The 18,537-nt window shown below is 45.8% G+C and overlaps 2 protein-coding genes across 5 annotated transcripts in view; one reads left to right on the forward strand and one right to left on the reverse strand.

Moving 5' to 3' along the window:
* Nucleotides 1-12,324, reverse strand: part of LOC137563764 (serine protease HTRA3-like) — a 116,784-nt gene extending 104,460 nt beyond the window's left edge. The window contains exon 1 of one of the 3 annotated variants that reach the window (XM_068276688.1): nucleotides 12,207-12,324. In XM_068276688.1, coding sequence (XP_068132789.1) covers nucleotides 12,207-12,259 — 53 coding nt within the window. In that variant the 5' untranslated portion in view covers nucleotides 12,260-12,324. The remainder of the gene's footprint in view (nucleotides 1-12,206) is intronic. The other 2 variants (XM_068276705.1, XM_068276723.1) reach the window with 2 other exon arrangements.
* LOC137563743 (peroxisomal acyl-coenzyme A oxidase 3-like) overlaps nucleotides 1-18,537 on the forward strand; it is a 372,185-nt gene that overhangs the window by 284,440 nt on the left and 69,208 nt on the right. The window lies entirely within an intron of this gene.

The raw sequence follows: 18,537 nt of genomic DNA on the forward strand, positions 1-18,537 counted from the left end.
ACTGCTCTAAAACTTACCAAACACACAAAGGGAAATACTCACTCCCTATCAGTTCCCTGCTGCTTATATAAAGCCTGCAGGCTGCTTGTAAGCCAATAAGAAGTGCACACACACAGCACACCTAGTCTGCTGGTTCTGGGGTCACGGGCAGTGAGAGTTCCCGGGGCCCCTGCCTGGCGTGTGCACTATTGTTTTTAATTTTATTGTAGATTCCCATGCAGTTTTGTTAGGAGGGGGGCAGATGAGAGGGAATATCCTGCATGCTGGTGCCCCCTGCTGGCCATATAGCCATTGTCTATATGCAACTGAAGCCCTCTCCAAGGACTGGCTGAATTGCTCAGCCTCTGCTTAATTGATTACTGCAGACTAGGTGTAATGTGTGTGTGCACTTCTTATTGGCTTACAAGCAGCCTGCAGGTTTTATATAAGCAGCAGGGAACTGATAGGGAGTGAGTATTTCCCTTTGTGTGTTTGGTAAGTTTCAGAGCAGTTGGGGACAGGCTTCTGGTGGTGGCAGCTCACATATAAGATAACCAAGAGGACAGTTCAAAGGGGGAGCCAGAGAGGAGTAGGAGGAGACGAGTTCCTGAAAGAAGCAGGGGGAGCTCGTCGTCAGAAACAGCTGGTGGCACGATCCGGCGCCAGCCAACATGCCCTTCAACGTCAGCTGCTGATGCCACCATAGTGCCATCACCCCAGGGTGATTGTGCCAACACCCACGTAGGGACAACTGCCTTACGGAGGCACATGCAGAAAAGGAACAAACTGCAATGGGAAGACCACCTGAGCAAAAGCAGCACACAAAAGAAATTGTTTATCTTTTAGATTGCTGATTAGCATCCTTATTACTTACCAGATAAAATAAATAATTGATTTTTGATTTTATGCCCGACAGTTACACTTTAAAGTGGTAAAGTGATAGTCAGTTTGAGAGAAATGACAGCTCAGCTATGTATTGGTATGTCTTCATAGGAACAGGATTAACATTTGTTTAGTATCAGAAAATAGTTTGTCTGGCTTTCTGAATGGCATTCCTCTTCAGCCAGCCTTGGAGCGCAGATGGCGGCTGCTTTATCATTATTGTATGAGATAAATGGCTCCAATGTCAAGAATGTGTTTGTTGCTGCCTGTGTTCTGAATCAGACCGCCAGACTATAGAAAGCTCTTCAGACAGAGCTTAGAGAAGTCTCTTACCTTTATCTTCAGTGCCTTCCCTTGTGGAAATAAAGTAAAACCCGTGTCCAAATCCAATGAAATAAAATAAAGGACACATTATACAGGTTACCATCTTATGATTGCCGCATGTTCAGCTTCTAGGACATTTGAAGTAGTGACTGACTGACTGACTATGCCATTTTCTTATGTGTATGGAGTGAGCCTGCATTGTAAATTCTGCCCACCCCTTCCTCTCTCTAGGCCCACCCCTTCCTTCCTCACTGCTACTCCTATTGGCCAATTATCACCATGCCTATTCACATGATACTGGTGACAGCCAGCATCAGTCTCAGTTATCCAAGGCCAGCTTTTCTTGCACATAGCTCCCAACTGTCCCTCTTTGGGAGCCCTGTCCCTCTGTCCCTCTTTCCTCCTCATGTGTCCCTCTTTCAGGATTTTGTTCCTCTTTCTATGTAAATATATACATTTCTCTACTAAAAAATGTGTTTGATTTAATCTAAACTTTATTCCCATCCTTTAAATTGATATATTACTAATTTATTTTAAAATGTTTATATGAAGGAAAATGACCCTTCACCCTTCCTGTGCCTTCTGCAAGAGTGAAACCGAGTCAAACTTTAAGGATTTTTAGGATTTCCATAAATTTTAATAAAGAAATGTTTTTCTTTTCTATAAAAGTTATCGTGTTGTGGCCAATCTTTTAGAGAAGGGAGGAAGTTCTGAGTTTAGTTCCACTTTAAGTGACTTTTCTTTACAGAACATACATTTGGTGCTCAGGAAAACAGAAACCCTTGCCCAGTAGAGCATTGATTGGATCACTTTGGCCCCAATAAAGATGACTTACTACATAACTGATTCCACAAGGATACTGTAATATGCAGTTTTTAAAGCAGTCCTACACCCAAAAATAACACTTTTACAGATATCAGTCATTAGGGCATGTCAGTATTTCCAAGTCACATATCATGTCAAGTAAAAATGTTCCTGTTTTCTGTTGTGAATAAAAACATTACAAATAAATAGCATTGCTCGTATGTTTCTAATCCGTGCGCTGTTGCTGAGGAAGCAGAAGCCAGGAAAGGGCTAAGTGTGTTATTTCTCAATTGCCATCTGATAAACACAGAGATTTAACAAGGGCAGTTCTTCCATGAAGCAACGTGAATCGAGTGCTTTAGGGTGGCAACAATTAGAGGTGGCTGCACTCCCTAAATGTCCCCCTCCTTGCACTCCCCATCTCCCCCTCCCCAGAAGAGCAGTGCAGCTTCACTCACCTGTTCTCATTATTTCAGCGATGGGATCTCAATCCAGCATCCTGTACTTGTGGATAGAGCGGTGCCTCGTGTGACCTGTTTCGGGCTTCTGGATCGCATGAGGTGCCGCTGTAGTCAGAGAGGAAGCAGAACTTCATGTGTGACTGGTGATTCCATCACTAATCTGCTGAGAGCGGGTAATGGATTCGGCCCCAGTGCAGCACAAACCCGGCATCCAGGGGATCAGGGCCGGGATGCTGCAGGCCAGCAGGGAGTAGATGCTGTCTTGGAAGATGCAGAGGGAAGTAATCGTAGTGCCAGTACCTGGAATGCACAGCCCGATGTGTCTCTCCTCTCTGGTCCGGCTTTGCGCACACTTTGGGAGGGACTGAGGTTTATCCTAACATTGCTGCAGAATGGCCCCACTATCTTTGTACCCCATATACCACACAGTCATCTGAAGGCAATTGTCTATGCTGTGAAGATACGAGATGTGCAGCACCTGAAACTACGGATACTGGAAGCCTGTGCTAGCATTTCTCCTGCGGTGTTGCTATCAGTGTGTGAAGAGTGGAAGAAGAGGGTTGCATTGACAATCCAACACAATGGGCAGCACATTGAACACATTTTATAAGTGGTCTGAAACGTGTAAATAACTCAATGAAATGAAAGAATAAAGTTACGTTAAAACCAAGCACACTTTTGTTTTTCTTGTGAAATTCCCAAAGAGTTTGATGTGTCACATGACCCTCTTCCTATTGAAAAAACAAAAGTTGGATTCAAAATGGCCAACTTCAAAATGGGCGCCATGGTCACCACCCATCTTGAAAAGTTTCCCCCTCACATATACTAATGTGCCACAAACAGGAAGTTAATATCACCAACCATTCCCATTTTATTAAAGGGAACCTAAACTGAGAGGGATATGGATGTTTCCTTTTAAACAATACCAGTTGCCTGGCAGTCCTGTTGACCTATGTGGCCTCAGTAGGGTTTGCATCACACACCTGAAACAAGCATGCCGCAATCCAGTCTGACTTCAGTCAGAGCACCTGATCTGCATGCTTGTTCAGGGGCTGTGGCTAAAAATATAGAGACACAGGAGAGTCAGGCAACTGGTATTATTTTAAATGGAAAAATCCATATCCTTCTCAGTATAGGTTCCCTTTAAGGCATATCCATATAAATGGCCCACCCTGTATTATAAAACCCTTTCCCCACTTGTAATTTCTTCTGAAGTTCTCTTCAATCTAATTTTCCTGCCCTGCTGGAAGCCGTTGTGTCCAGCACAGTGCCTTTTCTCCTCCTCCCCACAGAAACGAACGCTTCACTCTTCTAAAGAAGAATGAGGCATCTGAACAGCGAACAGGCTGAACTATCTCCCGAGGAATCGAGACCTTATCCCTACGGCAACAAGCATTTTGTGTGCATATGCACCATAAAATAAACTGAGCAATTCAGATTAAAAAATGTCAACCTCCCCTTTGATGGAGCAGAGTGGTAGGTACTAGGTACACGTAAATAAGCACCCAGTATAACAAGTTAGAACTCTATACTGAAGAAAACATGCAGAGATACATCATACATCACCATCAGTAATGCAGCTTACTTAGAACAGAGAGGAACACAGAATGAATGCAGGGAATCACTATATCATAGAGATCATCACCCCACTTTACAGACAGTGACATCTTGTGGTTGCTTTACTGTACTGCAGTTTGAGTAATCCTGTTGATAACTCCAACATGGCTAAGGGAGCATAGAGTCCACATTAATGGACCACATCTTCCAGGGTGCACTGCAGCGGCTACTCTAAACTGTATCAGTTGCAGCAAAGACTCACAGCATTGAAGACAGCATAGACACGGGGCTATATGTTGGAATTGGCCATAATTGAGGCCCTGTTCACAGTGCTCAGTTGTGTTGCAGAATAATTCTGCATGCTTGTCAACTCCCTGCCCATTCGATGGGCCTGTTTACAGTGTTGCGCTGTAACTGATCACATTATTCTAAATCCATGCATGCAGGCTTGGTATTAAAGTCTATGTCTAGTCTCCATTGCAGTTCACACTCATAACGCGTGCGTCAAGCAACTGACCACTGTGAACCTAGTCACAAGCTGTATTTACTACCTTTGCTCTGAGTTTGAATTACCTCACAGAAGGTATTTTTATAACCTTTTGCTGTGCCAGCAGAGATGGGCAAGATAAGTAAGGTCTACCGGGCAGAGTCTGTTGTCTTTCCAAGTTATTATAGGATGAATAATGGTATAATCCCCTATTCACCTTTACCAACAATGGAAGATCCGGGAGGCGGATCTAGGGAATTAAAGCAAACCTTTACTTAATTAGGGAAACAATTCAATGTGACATTATAATGCCACCCCCACAAAGCAATGTGTCCATTGTCAGTGGGAACACAAGCTCTTCAGACTTAACCCCTCACCCATTAGGGGTTTCCAGTAAGGCCAGGTTCACCAAACTACATGGATCCCAACGGATGCAAACGGATCCTATGTAAATCAATAGGAACCGTGCACATCAGTCGGTTTAAAATGTATCCGTTCAGTCCGTTCCGCGGAACAAAACATCATTTTGGGCCTGGATTGATTTTAGCTGATAAAGCGGACGTGACAGATGATGACAGTGGACGACGGAATCAATACTATCCTATGAGAATGGACGGTGTCCGTTCTCACTAGGCTGTGCGTTGCATGCATTTCAAACGATACTCACCTGCCCGTTAGGGTCCCTGCACCAAAGAGACACTGGTACCCCAATCCAAGCCACTGCAGAAATTTCAGCCTCCCTCTGGTTTGCAATAGACCAATGGTAATTGTCCCACCCCAGAATGGATTCCCATTGGTTTTTTTGCAAACCAATGGGAGCCTGATGCTTCTTTTAGGGCTCTGGGATGGGTATACCAGTGTTTATTCAATACAGGAACCTGATCTGCCCATTGGTGCCGGATGACCCTGATGGATGGCAGGCAGCAGTTGCTACCTAGCGAGTGCGGCAGAACAGAACCGAATGAAAAAAACTGATACTGAATCAGTTTTTATCCGTCCAGTGTGAACCAAGCCTAATGCTGAGAATACACGGTTCGTTTTTTAGGTGATTAGATGGTTCGATAGATCATTTCTGACATGTCGGATCTCCCTTTCGATCCTCTTGCCGCTCGGTTTCTGATAGAAGTGAACGGAAAAAGATAAGAAAAACGAGCGGAAAATAAGAGAATCGACTGCAGAATCGAGCGGCAAAAACGATCGAGAGCAGAAACGCATGGCAGAAATTAACCAATATTCCCAGCATAATAAAGGGGCAGAAGTTTATGGCTCTATCTGGTCTCTCTGATAAGCGAGTGATCAGATATGGACCACACTGTAGCCACTGAGTACATGAGTCTTCTACTAGAGCCATTACCCTTTGGCCACATGTAAACCTGAACCTGGCCCTGAACTAATGTAATGTCATCAGCCATATTTCATACCTGGCGCGGCGCCTCACATCGCAGATATCCTCCCCCGCCGCAGCTCATCGCAGTGGCAGTTAGTCTCTATAAGACTGGCAATAGTACCCGCAGTGTGGGGCGATGCGACGGAAGTGCTTCGAACAATGCAGAGGCAATGCCGATTCTGCAGTGTGTTGCCGAGCGGTACATTAGAGTCAAAGGCACCGCAACAATATATTATATTACAGATTGTTGCTGTAGTGGTGTGGTGCACTAGGACAATTAATAGCGTGTATAAAATATGAAATAGTCTTGCGGTGGAAAATCGCACCACGCGTGTGAAAGGAGCCGTAAGTATCAGAACTGGACCATGGAGCAACAGAAGAAGCTGGTCTGATAAACCACATTTTCTTTGGCCTCCAAATTCTCTGATAAGACATCTGGGGGATCTATGCTGGGAGAACATGTCTGATCCATTGAGGCCCACCTCACAACTTACAGGACTTAAAGAGACACTGAAGCGAAAAAAATATATATGATATAATGAATTGGTTGTGTACTATGAATAATTACTAGAAGATTAGCTGCAAAGAAAATATTCTCATATTTTTATTTTCAGGTATATAGTGTTTTTCTAACATTGCATCATTCTATAATATGTGCAGATTACACAACACTCAGCATTCAAAATGATTATTTCAGAGCAGTCTGTGAACTAATGACCTCTCCTCTGGCAGAGAAAAAGACATTTGTTTACTTACAGTTGAGATAATAAAAGTCAGATAACAGCCCTCTCCACGACTTTGAAAGTCGTAGAGCTTAATGGCTTTTTTGCATAGAGACAACAACTGGAGTTTCTTAACTCTTCCTGTACTGGAAACAATTAGACTGATGTATCTGATCTTAATGTTTTATTTCTTAGCTGTACTACACATACAAATCATAATTTCATAAAAAAAAAAATTCGCTTCAGTGTCGCTTTAAAGGATATACTGTACTGCTCTGAGAGCTTGTGAAGGCCATGCCTGGATGAGTCAGAGCTCTTCTGGTAACACAGAAACCTATACAATATCAGGAATTGGAGTTGTTTTGTCTGATCGGAGCAGTCACACAGTCACTCTGGGCCTGTTCTGACGTCAAACAGTTATCCTTCTATTATTATATTATTATACCCTCTGCTTTGCACTTTTTCCATCTTCTTCATAAACAGTCTGTGCAGTAGCCATTCTGAGAGATAAGGTATTTTTATTTCATACTGCGTGGGAGCTTCTCAGTGCAGAGCATGTTTACATATTTCCCTTTTCATGCCGCTACATGTAAAAATGGTCACAGCTTTAAATTAATCTTAACCTTGTATCTTTATTTTTTTTTTCCTTGAATGAGTTGTTGTCCAACTCAAGGAGTTGTGCTATAAATACTAACATTACATCAGCAACGAGGAAAGTTTATTTTTTAGACACAATCTGGCTGATATTATTTTCAACAACCTGTGATACAGCGATTGTTTATGTGCAGGAGGATCCTGGTTCCTCCCTGAGAAGGACATAGTCAAGGCCTGCAGCTTTTATTACTGCAGAATAATTTACATCATGTTCTGAAAAATGTGGTTGTTCCTGGAGTCTTTCTCATAAAATTCTGAAAGCAATGAATCCGCCACTGGCACAGTAGCGCTCACAATGGGCAAAGGCGTCCATTGCACCCAGTGGCGTAACATTAGTGGATGCAGAGGTTGCGAACACAACAGACGGCCAACTAGGGGGCCCTCCTTCATCCATCTTTTTAATGGAACAATGTGGTCTGTACAGGCAGATAGGCACCCAGTATAACAAGTTAGAACTCTTTAGTGAAGAAAAGCATGCAAAGATAAATCATACACAACCATCCAGGGCATGATTTAAGCCAAGGCCACATAGGCTATGGCGTAGGGCACCACAAGATCAAGGGTGGGTGGACAGCATACTGAGGGGGGGGGGTCACCTGGCTACCTATACTCTATACTGGAGGGAGGGGGGTCATCAGGCTATCTATATGGAAGGGGCAAGAGGATCATCTGGCTTCTAATACTACAGGGAAGGGGGGAGGGTTCATCAGGCTATCTAAACTGAAGGGAGAAGGGGGTTATCTGACTACCTATACTAGAGGTGGGGAGGGGAGGGTCATCTGGCTGCCTTTTCTAGAGAGAAGGATCAATGGGTTACCTATACTGGAGGGAGGGAGAAGGGTCATCTGGCTACCTGTACTGAAGGGGGGCTGCTGCTGACAGGGGCCTTGGAAGTAAAGAGTACAAATCCAGCCCTGCAATCATTAGGTAATGCAGCTTACTTAGAGAGGAATGCAGAATGAATTCAGAAAATCACAATACCACAGAGATCATTGCAGCACTTTACATACACAGTGACATCTTGTGGTTGTTTTACTATACTGCAGATTAACATTTAGGGCCTGATTCACAAAGCGGTGCAAACACTTTGCACGCCTGTGAAAAGCCCTTTATCACGCCTAAACTTAGTTTAGGCGTGATCTGAAGGAATTTGCGCGAACTCCCGCGCGCAAAGTTTTGCGCGTGTAGCACACCGCGCTACGCGCGCATCGCACCGTGCTTAGCGCGAAGCACCTATTAAACCCTATGGGACTTTGCGCGCCCGCGCAAAACTTTGCGCGCGGGAGCTTCGCGCGAATTATAGCACAAAGCGGTGATAACTTCACTAGTGCAAAGGTTATCACGCCTAAAGTCTTTTAGGTGTGATAACTGAGTTATCACCGCTTTGTGAATCAGGCCCTTAATGTTGTTATTACCAACACATAGGGCCTGATTCACAAAGCGGTGCTAACCCAGTTAGAGACTTTAGGCATGATAACCATTGCACCACGCTGGTGAAAAGCCAGTTTAGGCGTGATTAGTTTAGGCATGATAAGTTTAGGCATGATAAGTTTAGGCATGATAAGTTTAGATAAGTTTAAATCGCTTGCAAAGTCCCGCACGCAAAGCAGCGCCATTAAACTTTACGCGAAGTGCACCAGACTTTGCTAGCGCAAAACTTTTGATCAGCTGTGCACTGCGGTGCTAACCCAGTTGGCGCTTAAACTTATCATGCCTAAACTTATCACACCTAAACTTATCACACCTAAACTTATCATGCCTAAACTTATCACACCTAAACTTATCACGCCTAAACTTACCATGCCTAAACAGAGTTTAGGCGTGATAAAGGACTTTTCACCACGGTGCTAACTGTTAGCACCCCTTTGTGAATCAGGCCCCTAAACTTATCATGCCTAAACTGAGTTTAAGCATGATAAAGGGCTTTTCACCAGTGTGCTAACTGTTATCACCGCTTTGTGAATCAGGCCCATTAGCTTCATTGGTGCTGTGCTGGTAATGAACACCTCTATGGGCTCGATTCACAAAGCGGTGATAACCCAGTTAAAGACTTTAGGCGTGATAACCATTTTTATCATGCCTAAACTCAGTTTAGGCATGATAAGTTTAGGCATGATAAGTTTAGGCATGATAAGTTTAGATAAGTTTAGATCGCGCGCAAAGTCCTGCACGCAAAGCAGCGCCATTAAACTCTATGCAAAGTGCACCAGACTTTGCTAGCGCAAAACTTTTGATCAGCTGTGCACTGCGGTGCTAACCCAGTTGGTGCTTAAACTTATGGTCGCTGCAATTTTGCTGCGATTTTACCACGATTTTAATGACTTGCAAAACGCTCTCCGCTGTGCCAGGGCCCTTACTCTGATTACACCTCTCTGCTGCAGAGATTCCTCTTTAGTGAGTCTGATGCAGGCACATCTCTACAACGCCTGCGATGCTGCGCGTTCTGAGAAGCGCCACTAGATGGCATCATAGAGATGAGCCTGCATCAGACCAGCTAACTAGGAATCCCCGCAGCACGTAAGGACTTAGGAAGTAAGGCCTTGTTCGCATTGTAAATAACCAGCGCTATTGCAATCGCTGAGCGATTTGAGAGATTTTGCATGCGCATTTCTAAGCGCTTTCAGATCGTTTTTCCGCTTAGATAAGTGTTTTTCTAAGCGCTTTTGTGTACCTTATGTATTTATTCATTAAAAGTGCTTGGAAAATCTCTTTTCAAATCGCTTTTTCAAGCGCTTATCGATTTCCATATCCTTTCTATTGATGAGCTTTCTATCAAATCGCAAACGCGGCTCCTGCACCATTTTCAGAGCGTTTACGATTGGATAGAAAGCTCATAGCTTATGTGAGAACACTCACATAAGCTAACATTGCACAAGCGCCTTCAAGGCGATTTTTGAAATGGCCAGTGCTTCAAAATAAGTGTAATTTCTTATAATGTGAACAGTGGCGGCTCCAGGAATTTTTTTTAGGGGGTGCTATGCAGGTGCTGGACCAATTTCCGGGGGAGCTGACGACCTGCGGCGCGCAAAGCGCGCCGCGCCAAAAATGGGTGTGGCTACAACCTGCGGCGCGCAAAGCGCGCCGCGTCGAAAAAATGGGCGTGGTCATGACCGGATGAGGGCGGGGCTAACTGTAATTTAAAGTGAACCCAGGGTGAGAGTGATATGGTGGCTGCCATATTTATTTCCTTTTAAACAATACTAGTTGCCTGGCAGCCCTGCTGATCTATTTGGCTGTAGTAGTGAACTGAATTACACCAGAAACAAGCCATGCAGCTAATCTTGTCAGTTCTGACAATATTGTCAGAAACCCCTGACCTGCTGCATGCTTGTTCAGGGTCTATGGTTGAAAGAATAAGAGGCAGAGGACCAGCACGGCAGCCAGGCAACTGGTATTGCTTAAAGGGAGATAAATATGGCAGCCTCAATATTATTCTCACCTCGGGTTCCCTTTAAAAGTGCAACGCAAAGACAGAGGGCCCAAGTTTTGGTGACCCTTTTCCCAGAAAATTCACATAATTGTGCAGGTTTTCTCAAGAAAATACACGTAATGTGAGCAGGTTTTCTCAAGAAAATACACGTAATGTGAGCAGGTTTTCTCAAGAAAATACACGTAATGTGAGCAGATTTTAACAAAAAACACGTCCAATGACCCCAATATGCACAATCGTTATCAGACATGGCCCCAATATGCACAATCGTTATCAGACATGGCCCCAATATGCACAATCGTTATCAGACATGGCCCCAATATGCACAATCGTTATCAGACATGGCCCCAATATGCACAATCGTTATCAGACATGGCCCCAATATACACAATCGTTATCAGACATGGCCCCAATATGCACAATCGTTATCAGACATGGCCCCAATATGCACAATCGTTATTAGACATGGCCCCAATATGCACAATCGTTATTAGACATGGCCCCAATATGCACAATCGTTATCAGACATGGCCCCAATATGCACAATCGTTATCAGACATGGCCCCAATATGCACAATCGTTATCAGATATGGCCCCAATATGCACAATCGTTATCAGATATGGCCCCAATATGCACAATCGGTAGCAGATATGGTCCCAATATGCACAATCGGTAGCAGATATGGTCCCAATATGCACAATCGGTAGCAGATATGGTCCCAATATGCACAATCGGTGGCAGATATGGTCCCAATATGCACAATCGGTGGCAGATATGGTCCCAATATGCACAATCGGTGGCAGATATGGTCCCAATATGCACAATCGGTAGCAGATATGGCCCCAATATGCACAATCGGTAGCAGATAAGACCCCAATATGCACAATCGGTAGCAGAAATGACCCCAATATGCACAATCGGTAGCAGATATGACCCCAATATGCACAATCGGTAGCAGATATGACCCCAATATGCACAATCGGTAGCAGATATGACCCCAATATGCACAATCGGTAGCAGATATGACCCCAATATGCACAATCGGTAGCAGATATGACCCCAATATGCACAATCGGTAGCAGATATGACCCCAATATGCACAATCGGTAGCAGATATGACCCCAATATGCACAATCGGTAGCAGATATGACCCCAATATGCACAATCGGTAGCAGATATGACCCCAATATGCACAATCGGTAGCAGATATGACCCCAATATGCACAATCGGTAGCAGATATGACCCCCAATATGCACAATCGGTAGCAGAAATGACCCCAATATGCACAATCGGTAGCAGAAATGACCCCAATATGCACAATCGGTAGCAGAAATGACCCCAATATGCACAATCGGTAGCAGAAATGACCCCAATATGCACAATCGGTAGCAGAAATGACCCCAATATGCACAATCGGTAGCAGATATCGCCCCAATATGCACAATCCGTAGCAGAAATGACCCCAATATGCACAATCCGCATCACCTGAAAAAGAAAAGAAAAACCCATTTACTCACCTACAGCCAGAAGACCTTCTTTCCCGACCTCCTGTCCCGAGTCCCGACCTCATTGTGGCGCGCAGCGCCCGCGCGCCCACGATCGTCTTCCTTCCCGACGTCACCACGAGACTTCCTGCCTGCATGCAGAGAGCAGGGCTACGGGAAAATGGCCGCCCGAAGTCTGCAGAACAGGGCTCCGGGCGGCCATCTTACCGTAGCCCTGCCTGCTGCTCCGTGCTGCCGGTGTGTGAACTGACTTGGCGTCTTTTAGACGCCTGAAGTCAGTTCACTCCAGGGGGTGCTTTGGGGGTGCTTGGACAATTCTAGGGGGTGCTCGAGCACCCCCAAGCACCCCCCTGGCGCCGCCCCTGAATGTGAACAAGCCCTAAGTGAAGGAGGCACGCTCTGCTCTTTATAACTCTGCATTCCATGAGAGCGGCAATCAGCTCATCACACAGCTGATATTTACATTCCGCTCTGCTCTGGCAAGGGGACACATCCGTCACTGGCAATCCGGCTAAACCACAATGCATATGTGGGAAAGGGGGGGAGGGGGGGAAGCTAGGCACTCAGGGGACGCATCTGTAATTTGGATACTACTCTGCTCTGGTGGTGAGGCAGGGGAAACCCTCATGGCTGCACATGTGCCCTATCCACCCATCACTGTGTGGAGGGGGAATGCTCTGGCTGAGTCACACAGGTTTTATTTACATACTGCTCTGCTCTGGAGAGCGGATGGGGTTACAGTCATGGCTGCATATGTGCCCTAATAACACAGCAATATGAAAAGGTTGATACTCTGGCTGAGATGCACACAGCTATAGTTTACATTCTGCTCTGGAGGGGGAACGGGGACACAGTCATGACCGCTTATCCTCTCAAACCACACTGCATATGCCAGGTGGCACAGTCATTTGTGGGATTCGGTGCTTGTTGTGTAGTGTATGGCAAACAGAACAATGACCTTAGACTTTTCGCATTTCCTCCCCTCGGCTTATACTCGATTCAATCATTTTTCCCACTTTTTTAGGTAAAGGTTGGGGTCGGCTTATACTCACGTCGGCTTATACTCGAGTATATAGGGTAGTTCCACATCTCAACCCACATCTCTACCTAAAGTAACAATAGATTGACATCTCCCAAACTTCAGCCCCTCCCCAGGCAAACTACTAGGGGTAATAGATCGGAGGACTTTTTTGATGTTGTTTGCTCTGTACTTAGTTACAAGACAATCTAATCATTTGTCTGGCAACCCAGCATAGTTATCAATCGATTAAGTGAAGTGGATCTTTGAGTTATGAACCATTTTGTATTAGTTGTATGCTGTGTTTAATGTTTTAGAGCAGAGTTGAAATTGTAAATTTCATACCACTTTTAAAAGCCCTATGTGAGAATACGCGGAAAAGCCGCCGCGTCTGCTGAAAGCAAGGCGGCTGATTCCGCGTACAACGCGGCGGTTTGCACGTGTAGGCACACGTCTGGTAGTGTGGCAGAACGCAGAAAAGCCGCCGCATGTTCTAATAGCAAAGCGGCTGTTTCCGCGTCCAAGGTGGCAGTTTGTACGCAGCAGCGTGCCTTTGGAGTGGCTGGGTCTGTTAGTCCACATAGATGGATGAAGAGCTACGCGCACGCGGGCCAGAAGTCAGGACCTTTATACCAGCAGGGGAAGTGTCAGCTGATCAGGACGATCAGCTGATTCCTGCTGGACTCATGATTGGCTGAGTGGCTCGGGCGGGACAGCAGTGTTCAGCTACTATATATTCTGCTTGCTTCTCAGTTGCTGGTTGTCTGCCATTGCAAACACTTTGTGGAAGCATTCAGACCATAGTCAGATCCTTACAGTGTGTTTGAACCAGGAGGACTTGGGAATTCACACTGAGTCAGATTACCTTGTACTGTTTATTTGTTAGACCAGTTCCAGGGTATTGAGATCAAGGCCCTCACACCCCAGACTAGGAATACTGTGTATCTTTTGTGTATTCTCTAGCATAGTTCCAGGGTGTTGAGATCAAGGCCCTCACACCCAAGACTAGGGAACTGTATTGTCTTTGTGTTATATTCCAGGCTAGTTCCAGGGTGTTGACGATCACGGACCTCACACCCAAGACTAGTGAATTGTATTATCATTTATGTTATGCTCCAGACTAGTTCCAGGGTGTTGTGACTACGGACCTCACACCCAGACTAGGATTGTGCTATTATTGTATTACATTAGCCCAGTCCAGGGCAATACCTTTCATGTTAGCTGCAGGGCTTCCTGCAACCCAGCCTCGGTCCCTCGCCCAGGGGTCCACAGGCTACAGAAATATCACCCACAGTCAGGGGTGAATTCCTCAGGAGTCTTAGGCCGCCAGCTCCTCTGGTGGTCTCCACTCAGAGTTGTTACTGTTGCACCAAACACTCCCACTATTCTGGTGTCCAGAGGTTAGCAATACATCTGTATTATCGCTGATTCTACAGATCATCGATAATCAGGCGTATATCTGCATTCTTGGTGGTGCTGCAGATCGCCAAGAATCAGATTCTCTCTGCGTGCTGACACCAATCGTTACAGAATGGCAGACCATACCTAAATGGACGCACTGTATAGCCATGTTGAAGTCCTGACCACCGCGGTAAACCAACTTTCCGCGGCAATTTTGAACCAACAGACTCAGATATGTCAGATATTTGGGGCTATTCAAAAACTTCAATCAGTGCAATCTCCTCTTAGCACAGACATACATATGCCTGTACCTGAAAGGTTTTTTGGCGACAGATCTGACTTTCGGAACTTTAGAAATAGAGTGTTATCATACTTTAAGTTAAGGCCTAACTCGCCTGGAACCGTGGCACAGAGAATTACATTCATTAAGACTCTGTTGTCAGGGGATTCCCAGACCTGGGCATTTGGTCTTCCTATTGGGCATCAGGCCCTGACCTCAGTGGATGAATTTTTTGAGGCTATGGCTATGATTTACGATGACCCAGACATTGCCTCGACTTCTGAACGGAAGCTCAAGCTTCTGCGTCAAGGTAAAGGTCCGGTTGAGAATTATGCTGCGGAGTTCAGGAGGTGGGCAGTCTCGGCTAGATGGGACGCATTTGCCCTCCTGGACTGTTTTTTGGCCGGATTGTCAGATACTATTCATGAGGTAATGATAGGCCATCCTGAGCCCGAATCGTTGGATGAGGCAATTTCTCTGGCGATACAGACAGATCGCCGTTTGCGCCACCAGAGACAGGTTCGTGGTAGAGTGGCCAGAAGGTCTATCTTACGCGACTCTTCTCGGTCTCCCTCACCCCCAGGCGAACCTATGCAAATTGGGTACACAAGGCTGAGTCTGGGAATATGGGTCCTCTAGACCAGACAAATGCCACCACCTGGGGGGAGTCAATACCATTGGTGAGCAGGGTTCATCTCTGAACGATGGTCGGCTGATCCTTCCTTGTTCGGTTACGTGGGAAGGTCGGACCAAGTCCGCAGAAGCCATGGTGGACTCGGGTTCAGCAGCGAACCTCATAGATTACGATTTTGCTAAAAGGTTGGGGATACCTTTATCCGCACCTGACCGGCAGATTTCGGGCACCGCGGTGGATGACTCTCCCCTGCGCAGTGCCCAGTTTCTTGCCCAGACCCCCCTACTGTCATGTTGTTTAGGGGCAGTGCATGAAGAGAGTTTACAGTTCCTGGTCCTGCCGATGAAGGGCTCTGCTGTTCTCGGTATGCCCTGGTTACGGCTTCACTCGCCGCTGATTGACTGGGCTTCAGGGCAGCTACTGAACTGGTCAGCCCATTGTCAGGAGCACTGTTTAAAGAGGGGTGAGGCGGATAATACCAAGATACAGGTCTCAGGAAAGACAGGACAGTGTACAGATATTTCTAACGGGTCCTGTTCCTCACGGTTACTTCTCATGCATGAATCAGATAGCAAAAGCGCCAAAGCAGACGCTTTAGACAGGGGTTTTGGGCCCAAAATCTTTCTATCACCGAAAATACAAACTGACAAAAGATCATTTCAGGTGCCCCTGCTCAAGCCAGCAGTGCAGGTGGATTCCACTCCCTCCCACCCTGTGTTGATTGATGACCGGCCTGAGTATGACATAAAAAGGGAATTCTCTAACTCACATCCTGGAAAGTCAGGAAGGAGATGTCCGGAGTCCACTCCTCAGGGGGGGGGGTACTGTGAGAAAACGCGGAAAAGCCGCCGCGTCTGCTGAAAGCAAGGCGGCTGATTCCGCGTCCAACGCGGCGGTTTGCACGTGTACGCACGCGTCTGGTAGTGTGGCAGAACGCGGAAAAGCCGCCGCATGTTCTAATAGCAAATCGGCTGTTTCCGCGTCCAAGGTGGCAGTTTGTACGCAGCAGCGTGCCTTTGGAGTGGCTGGGTCTGTTAGTCCACATAGATGGATGAAGAGCTATGCGCACGCGGGCCAGAAGTCAGGACCTTTATACCAGCAGGGGAAGTGTCAGCTGATCAGGACGATCAGCTGATTCCTGCTGGACTCATGATTGGCTGAGTGGCTCGGGCGGGGCAGCAGTGTTCAGCTACTATATATTCTGCTTGCTTCTCAGTTGCTGGTTGTCTGCCATTGCAAACACTTTGTGGAAGCATTCAGACCATAGTCAGATCCTTACAGTGTGTTTGAACCAGGAGGACTTGGGAATTCACACTGAGCTAGATTACCTTGTACTGTTTGTTTGTTAGACCAGTTCCAGGGTGTTGAGATTAAGGCCCTCACACCCCAGACTAGGAATACTGTGTATCTTCTGTGTATTCTCTAGCATAGTTCCAGGGTGTTGAGATCAAGGCCCTCACACCCAAGACTAGGGAACTGTATTGTCTTTGTGTTATATTCCAGACTAGTTCCAGGGTGTTGACGATCACGGACCTCACACCCAAGACTAGGGAATTGTATTATCATTTATGTTATATTCCAGACTAGTTCCAGGGTGTTGACGATCACGGACTTCACACCCAAGACTAGGGAATTGTATTATCATTTATGTTATGCTCCAGACTAGTTCCAGGGTGTTGTGACTACGGACCTCACACCCAGACTAGGATTGTGCTATTATTGTATTACATTAGCCCAGTCCAGGGCAATACCTTTCATATTAGCTCCAGGGCTTCCTGCAACTTAGCCTCGGTCCCTCGCTCAGGGGTCCACAGGCTACAGGAATATCACCCACAGTCAGGGGTGAATTCCTCAGGAGTCTTAGGCCGCCAGCTCCTCTGGTGGTCTCCACTCAGAGTTGTTACTGTTGCACCAAACACTCCCACTATTCTGGTGTCCAGAGGTTAGCAATACATCTGTATTATCGCTGATTCTGCAGATAATCGATAATCAGGTGTATATCTGCATTCTTGGTGGTGCTGCAGATCGCCAAGAATCAGATTCTCTCTGCGTGCTGACACTAATCGTTACACCCTAAAAATAAAGCAGCCATGGGGGTTACAGGTGAAAACCATGTCTGAAATATACCCTTTTTTTCTGGAGTTCAACTTTTTAGGTGGAGTTTAAAGAAGCAATTCCGCTCTGCCCATTTCATACAAAAAGAATGAACTTTCCCAATATTTGGGTGTAGCCACTAACGTCAGCATGTTCAGCTCAGTAAGCCTGGAATGACCTGATCAGGGCAGATCTTCTCTGTGTCCATTGCCAGATACTCTGTCTGGCGGTATGACACTCCTCACTCAAGCTTCTGTTTTGCCCACTTATGTTCTGCTGACTATACAGTTATATTGGATATTTCACTTCATAACATAAGCAATTACATATGCTGTTGTGTCTGCAAGCGTCGATATGTACAAGACATGATCCCAGCGGACTGATCGCTCAGGACTGAAGTATCTGCATATCATCCCCACCCATAATAACGCCTTGCTTGTGACTCCATTACATCACATCCAGTGACCTAAAGTGGTGATTCAGCATTCCATAATGCTATCATTTATTCACTTGCAAATCACTTGTTTCAGTGTAAGACTAGCACATCACAATACCATGTTTATGGATAGAATGAAGTGGCACAAAATCAAGTGTAACTACTGTATATACTTGTGTATAAGCCTAATTTTTCAGCACAAAAAATGTACTAAAAAGTTACCTTCTTAGCTTATATGCGAGTCAGTGGAGCAGAACAGATGGTGGAGCAGGTTTTGTTACTGGCAGAGGAGTTTAAGGATTGTACACTAGTGATCCTGCTCTTGCCAGCTGGCTCCCTGCTGTGTCTGTGCCCGCATCCCCCGCAACTTGGTGTGCAGAGTGTGCTGCTCAAGACTCAAGACTACCTGTGTCCCCCGGCTTATGGAGCGGAACGTGGAAGCAGCATGTCAGCGGTGCAATGATCGTGTGTTCTTCCTTT

The sequence above is a fragment of the Hyperolius riggenbachi genome, chromosome 1 (genome assembly GCF_040937935.1).
Source record: "Hyperolius riggenbachi isolate aHypRig1 chromosome 1, aHypRig1.pri, whole genome shotgun sequence".
Classification (NCBI taxonomy): Eukaryota; Metazoa; Chordata; class Amphibia; order Anura; family Hyperoliidae; genus Hyperolius; species Hyperolius riggenbachi.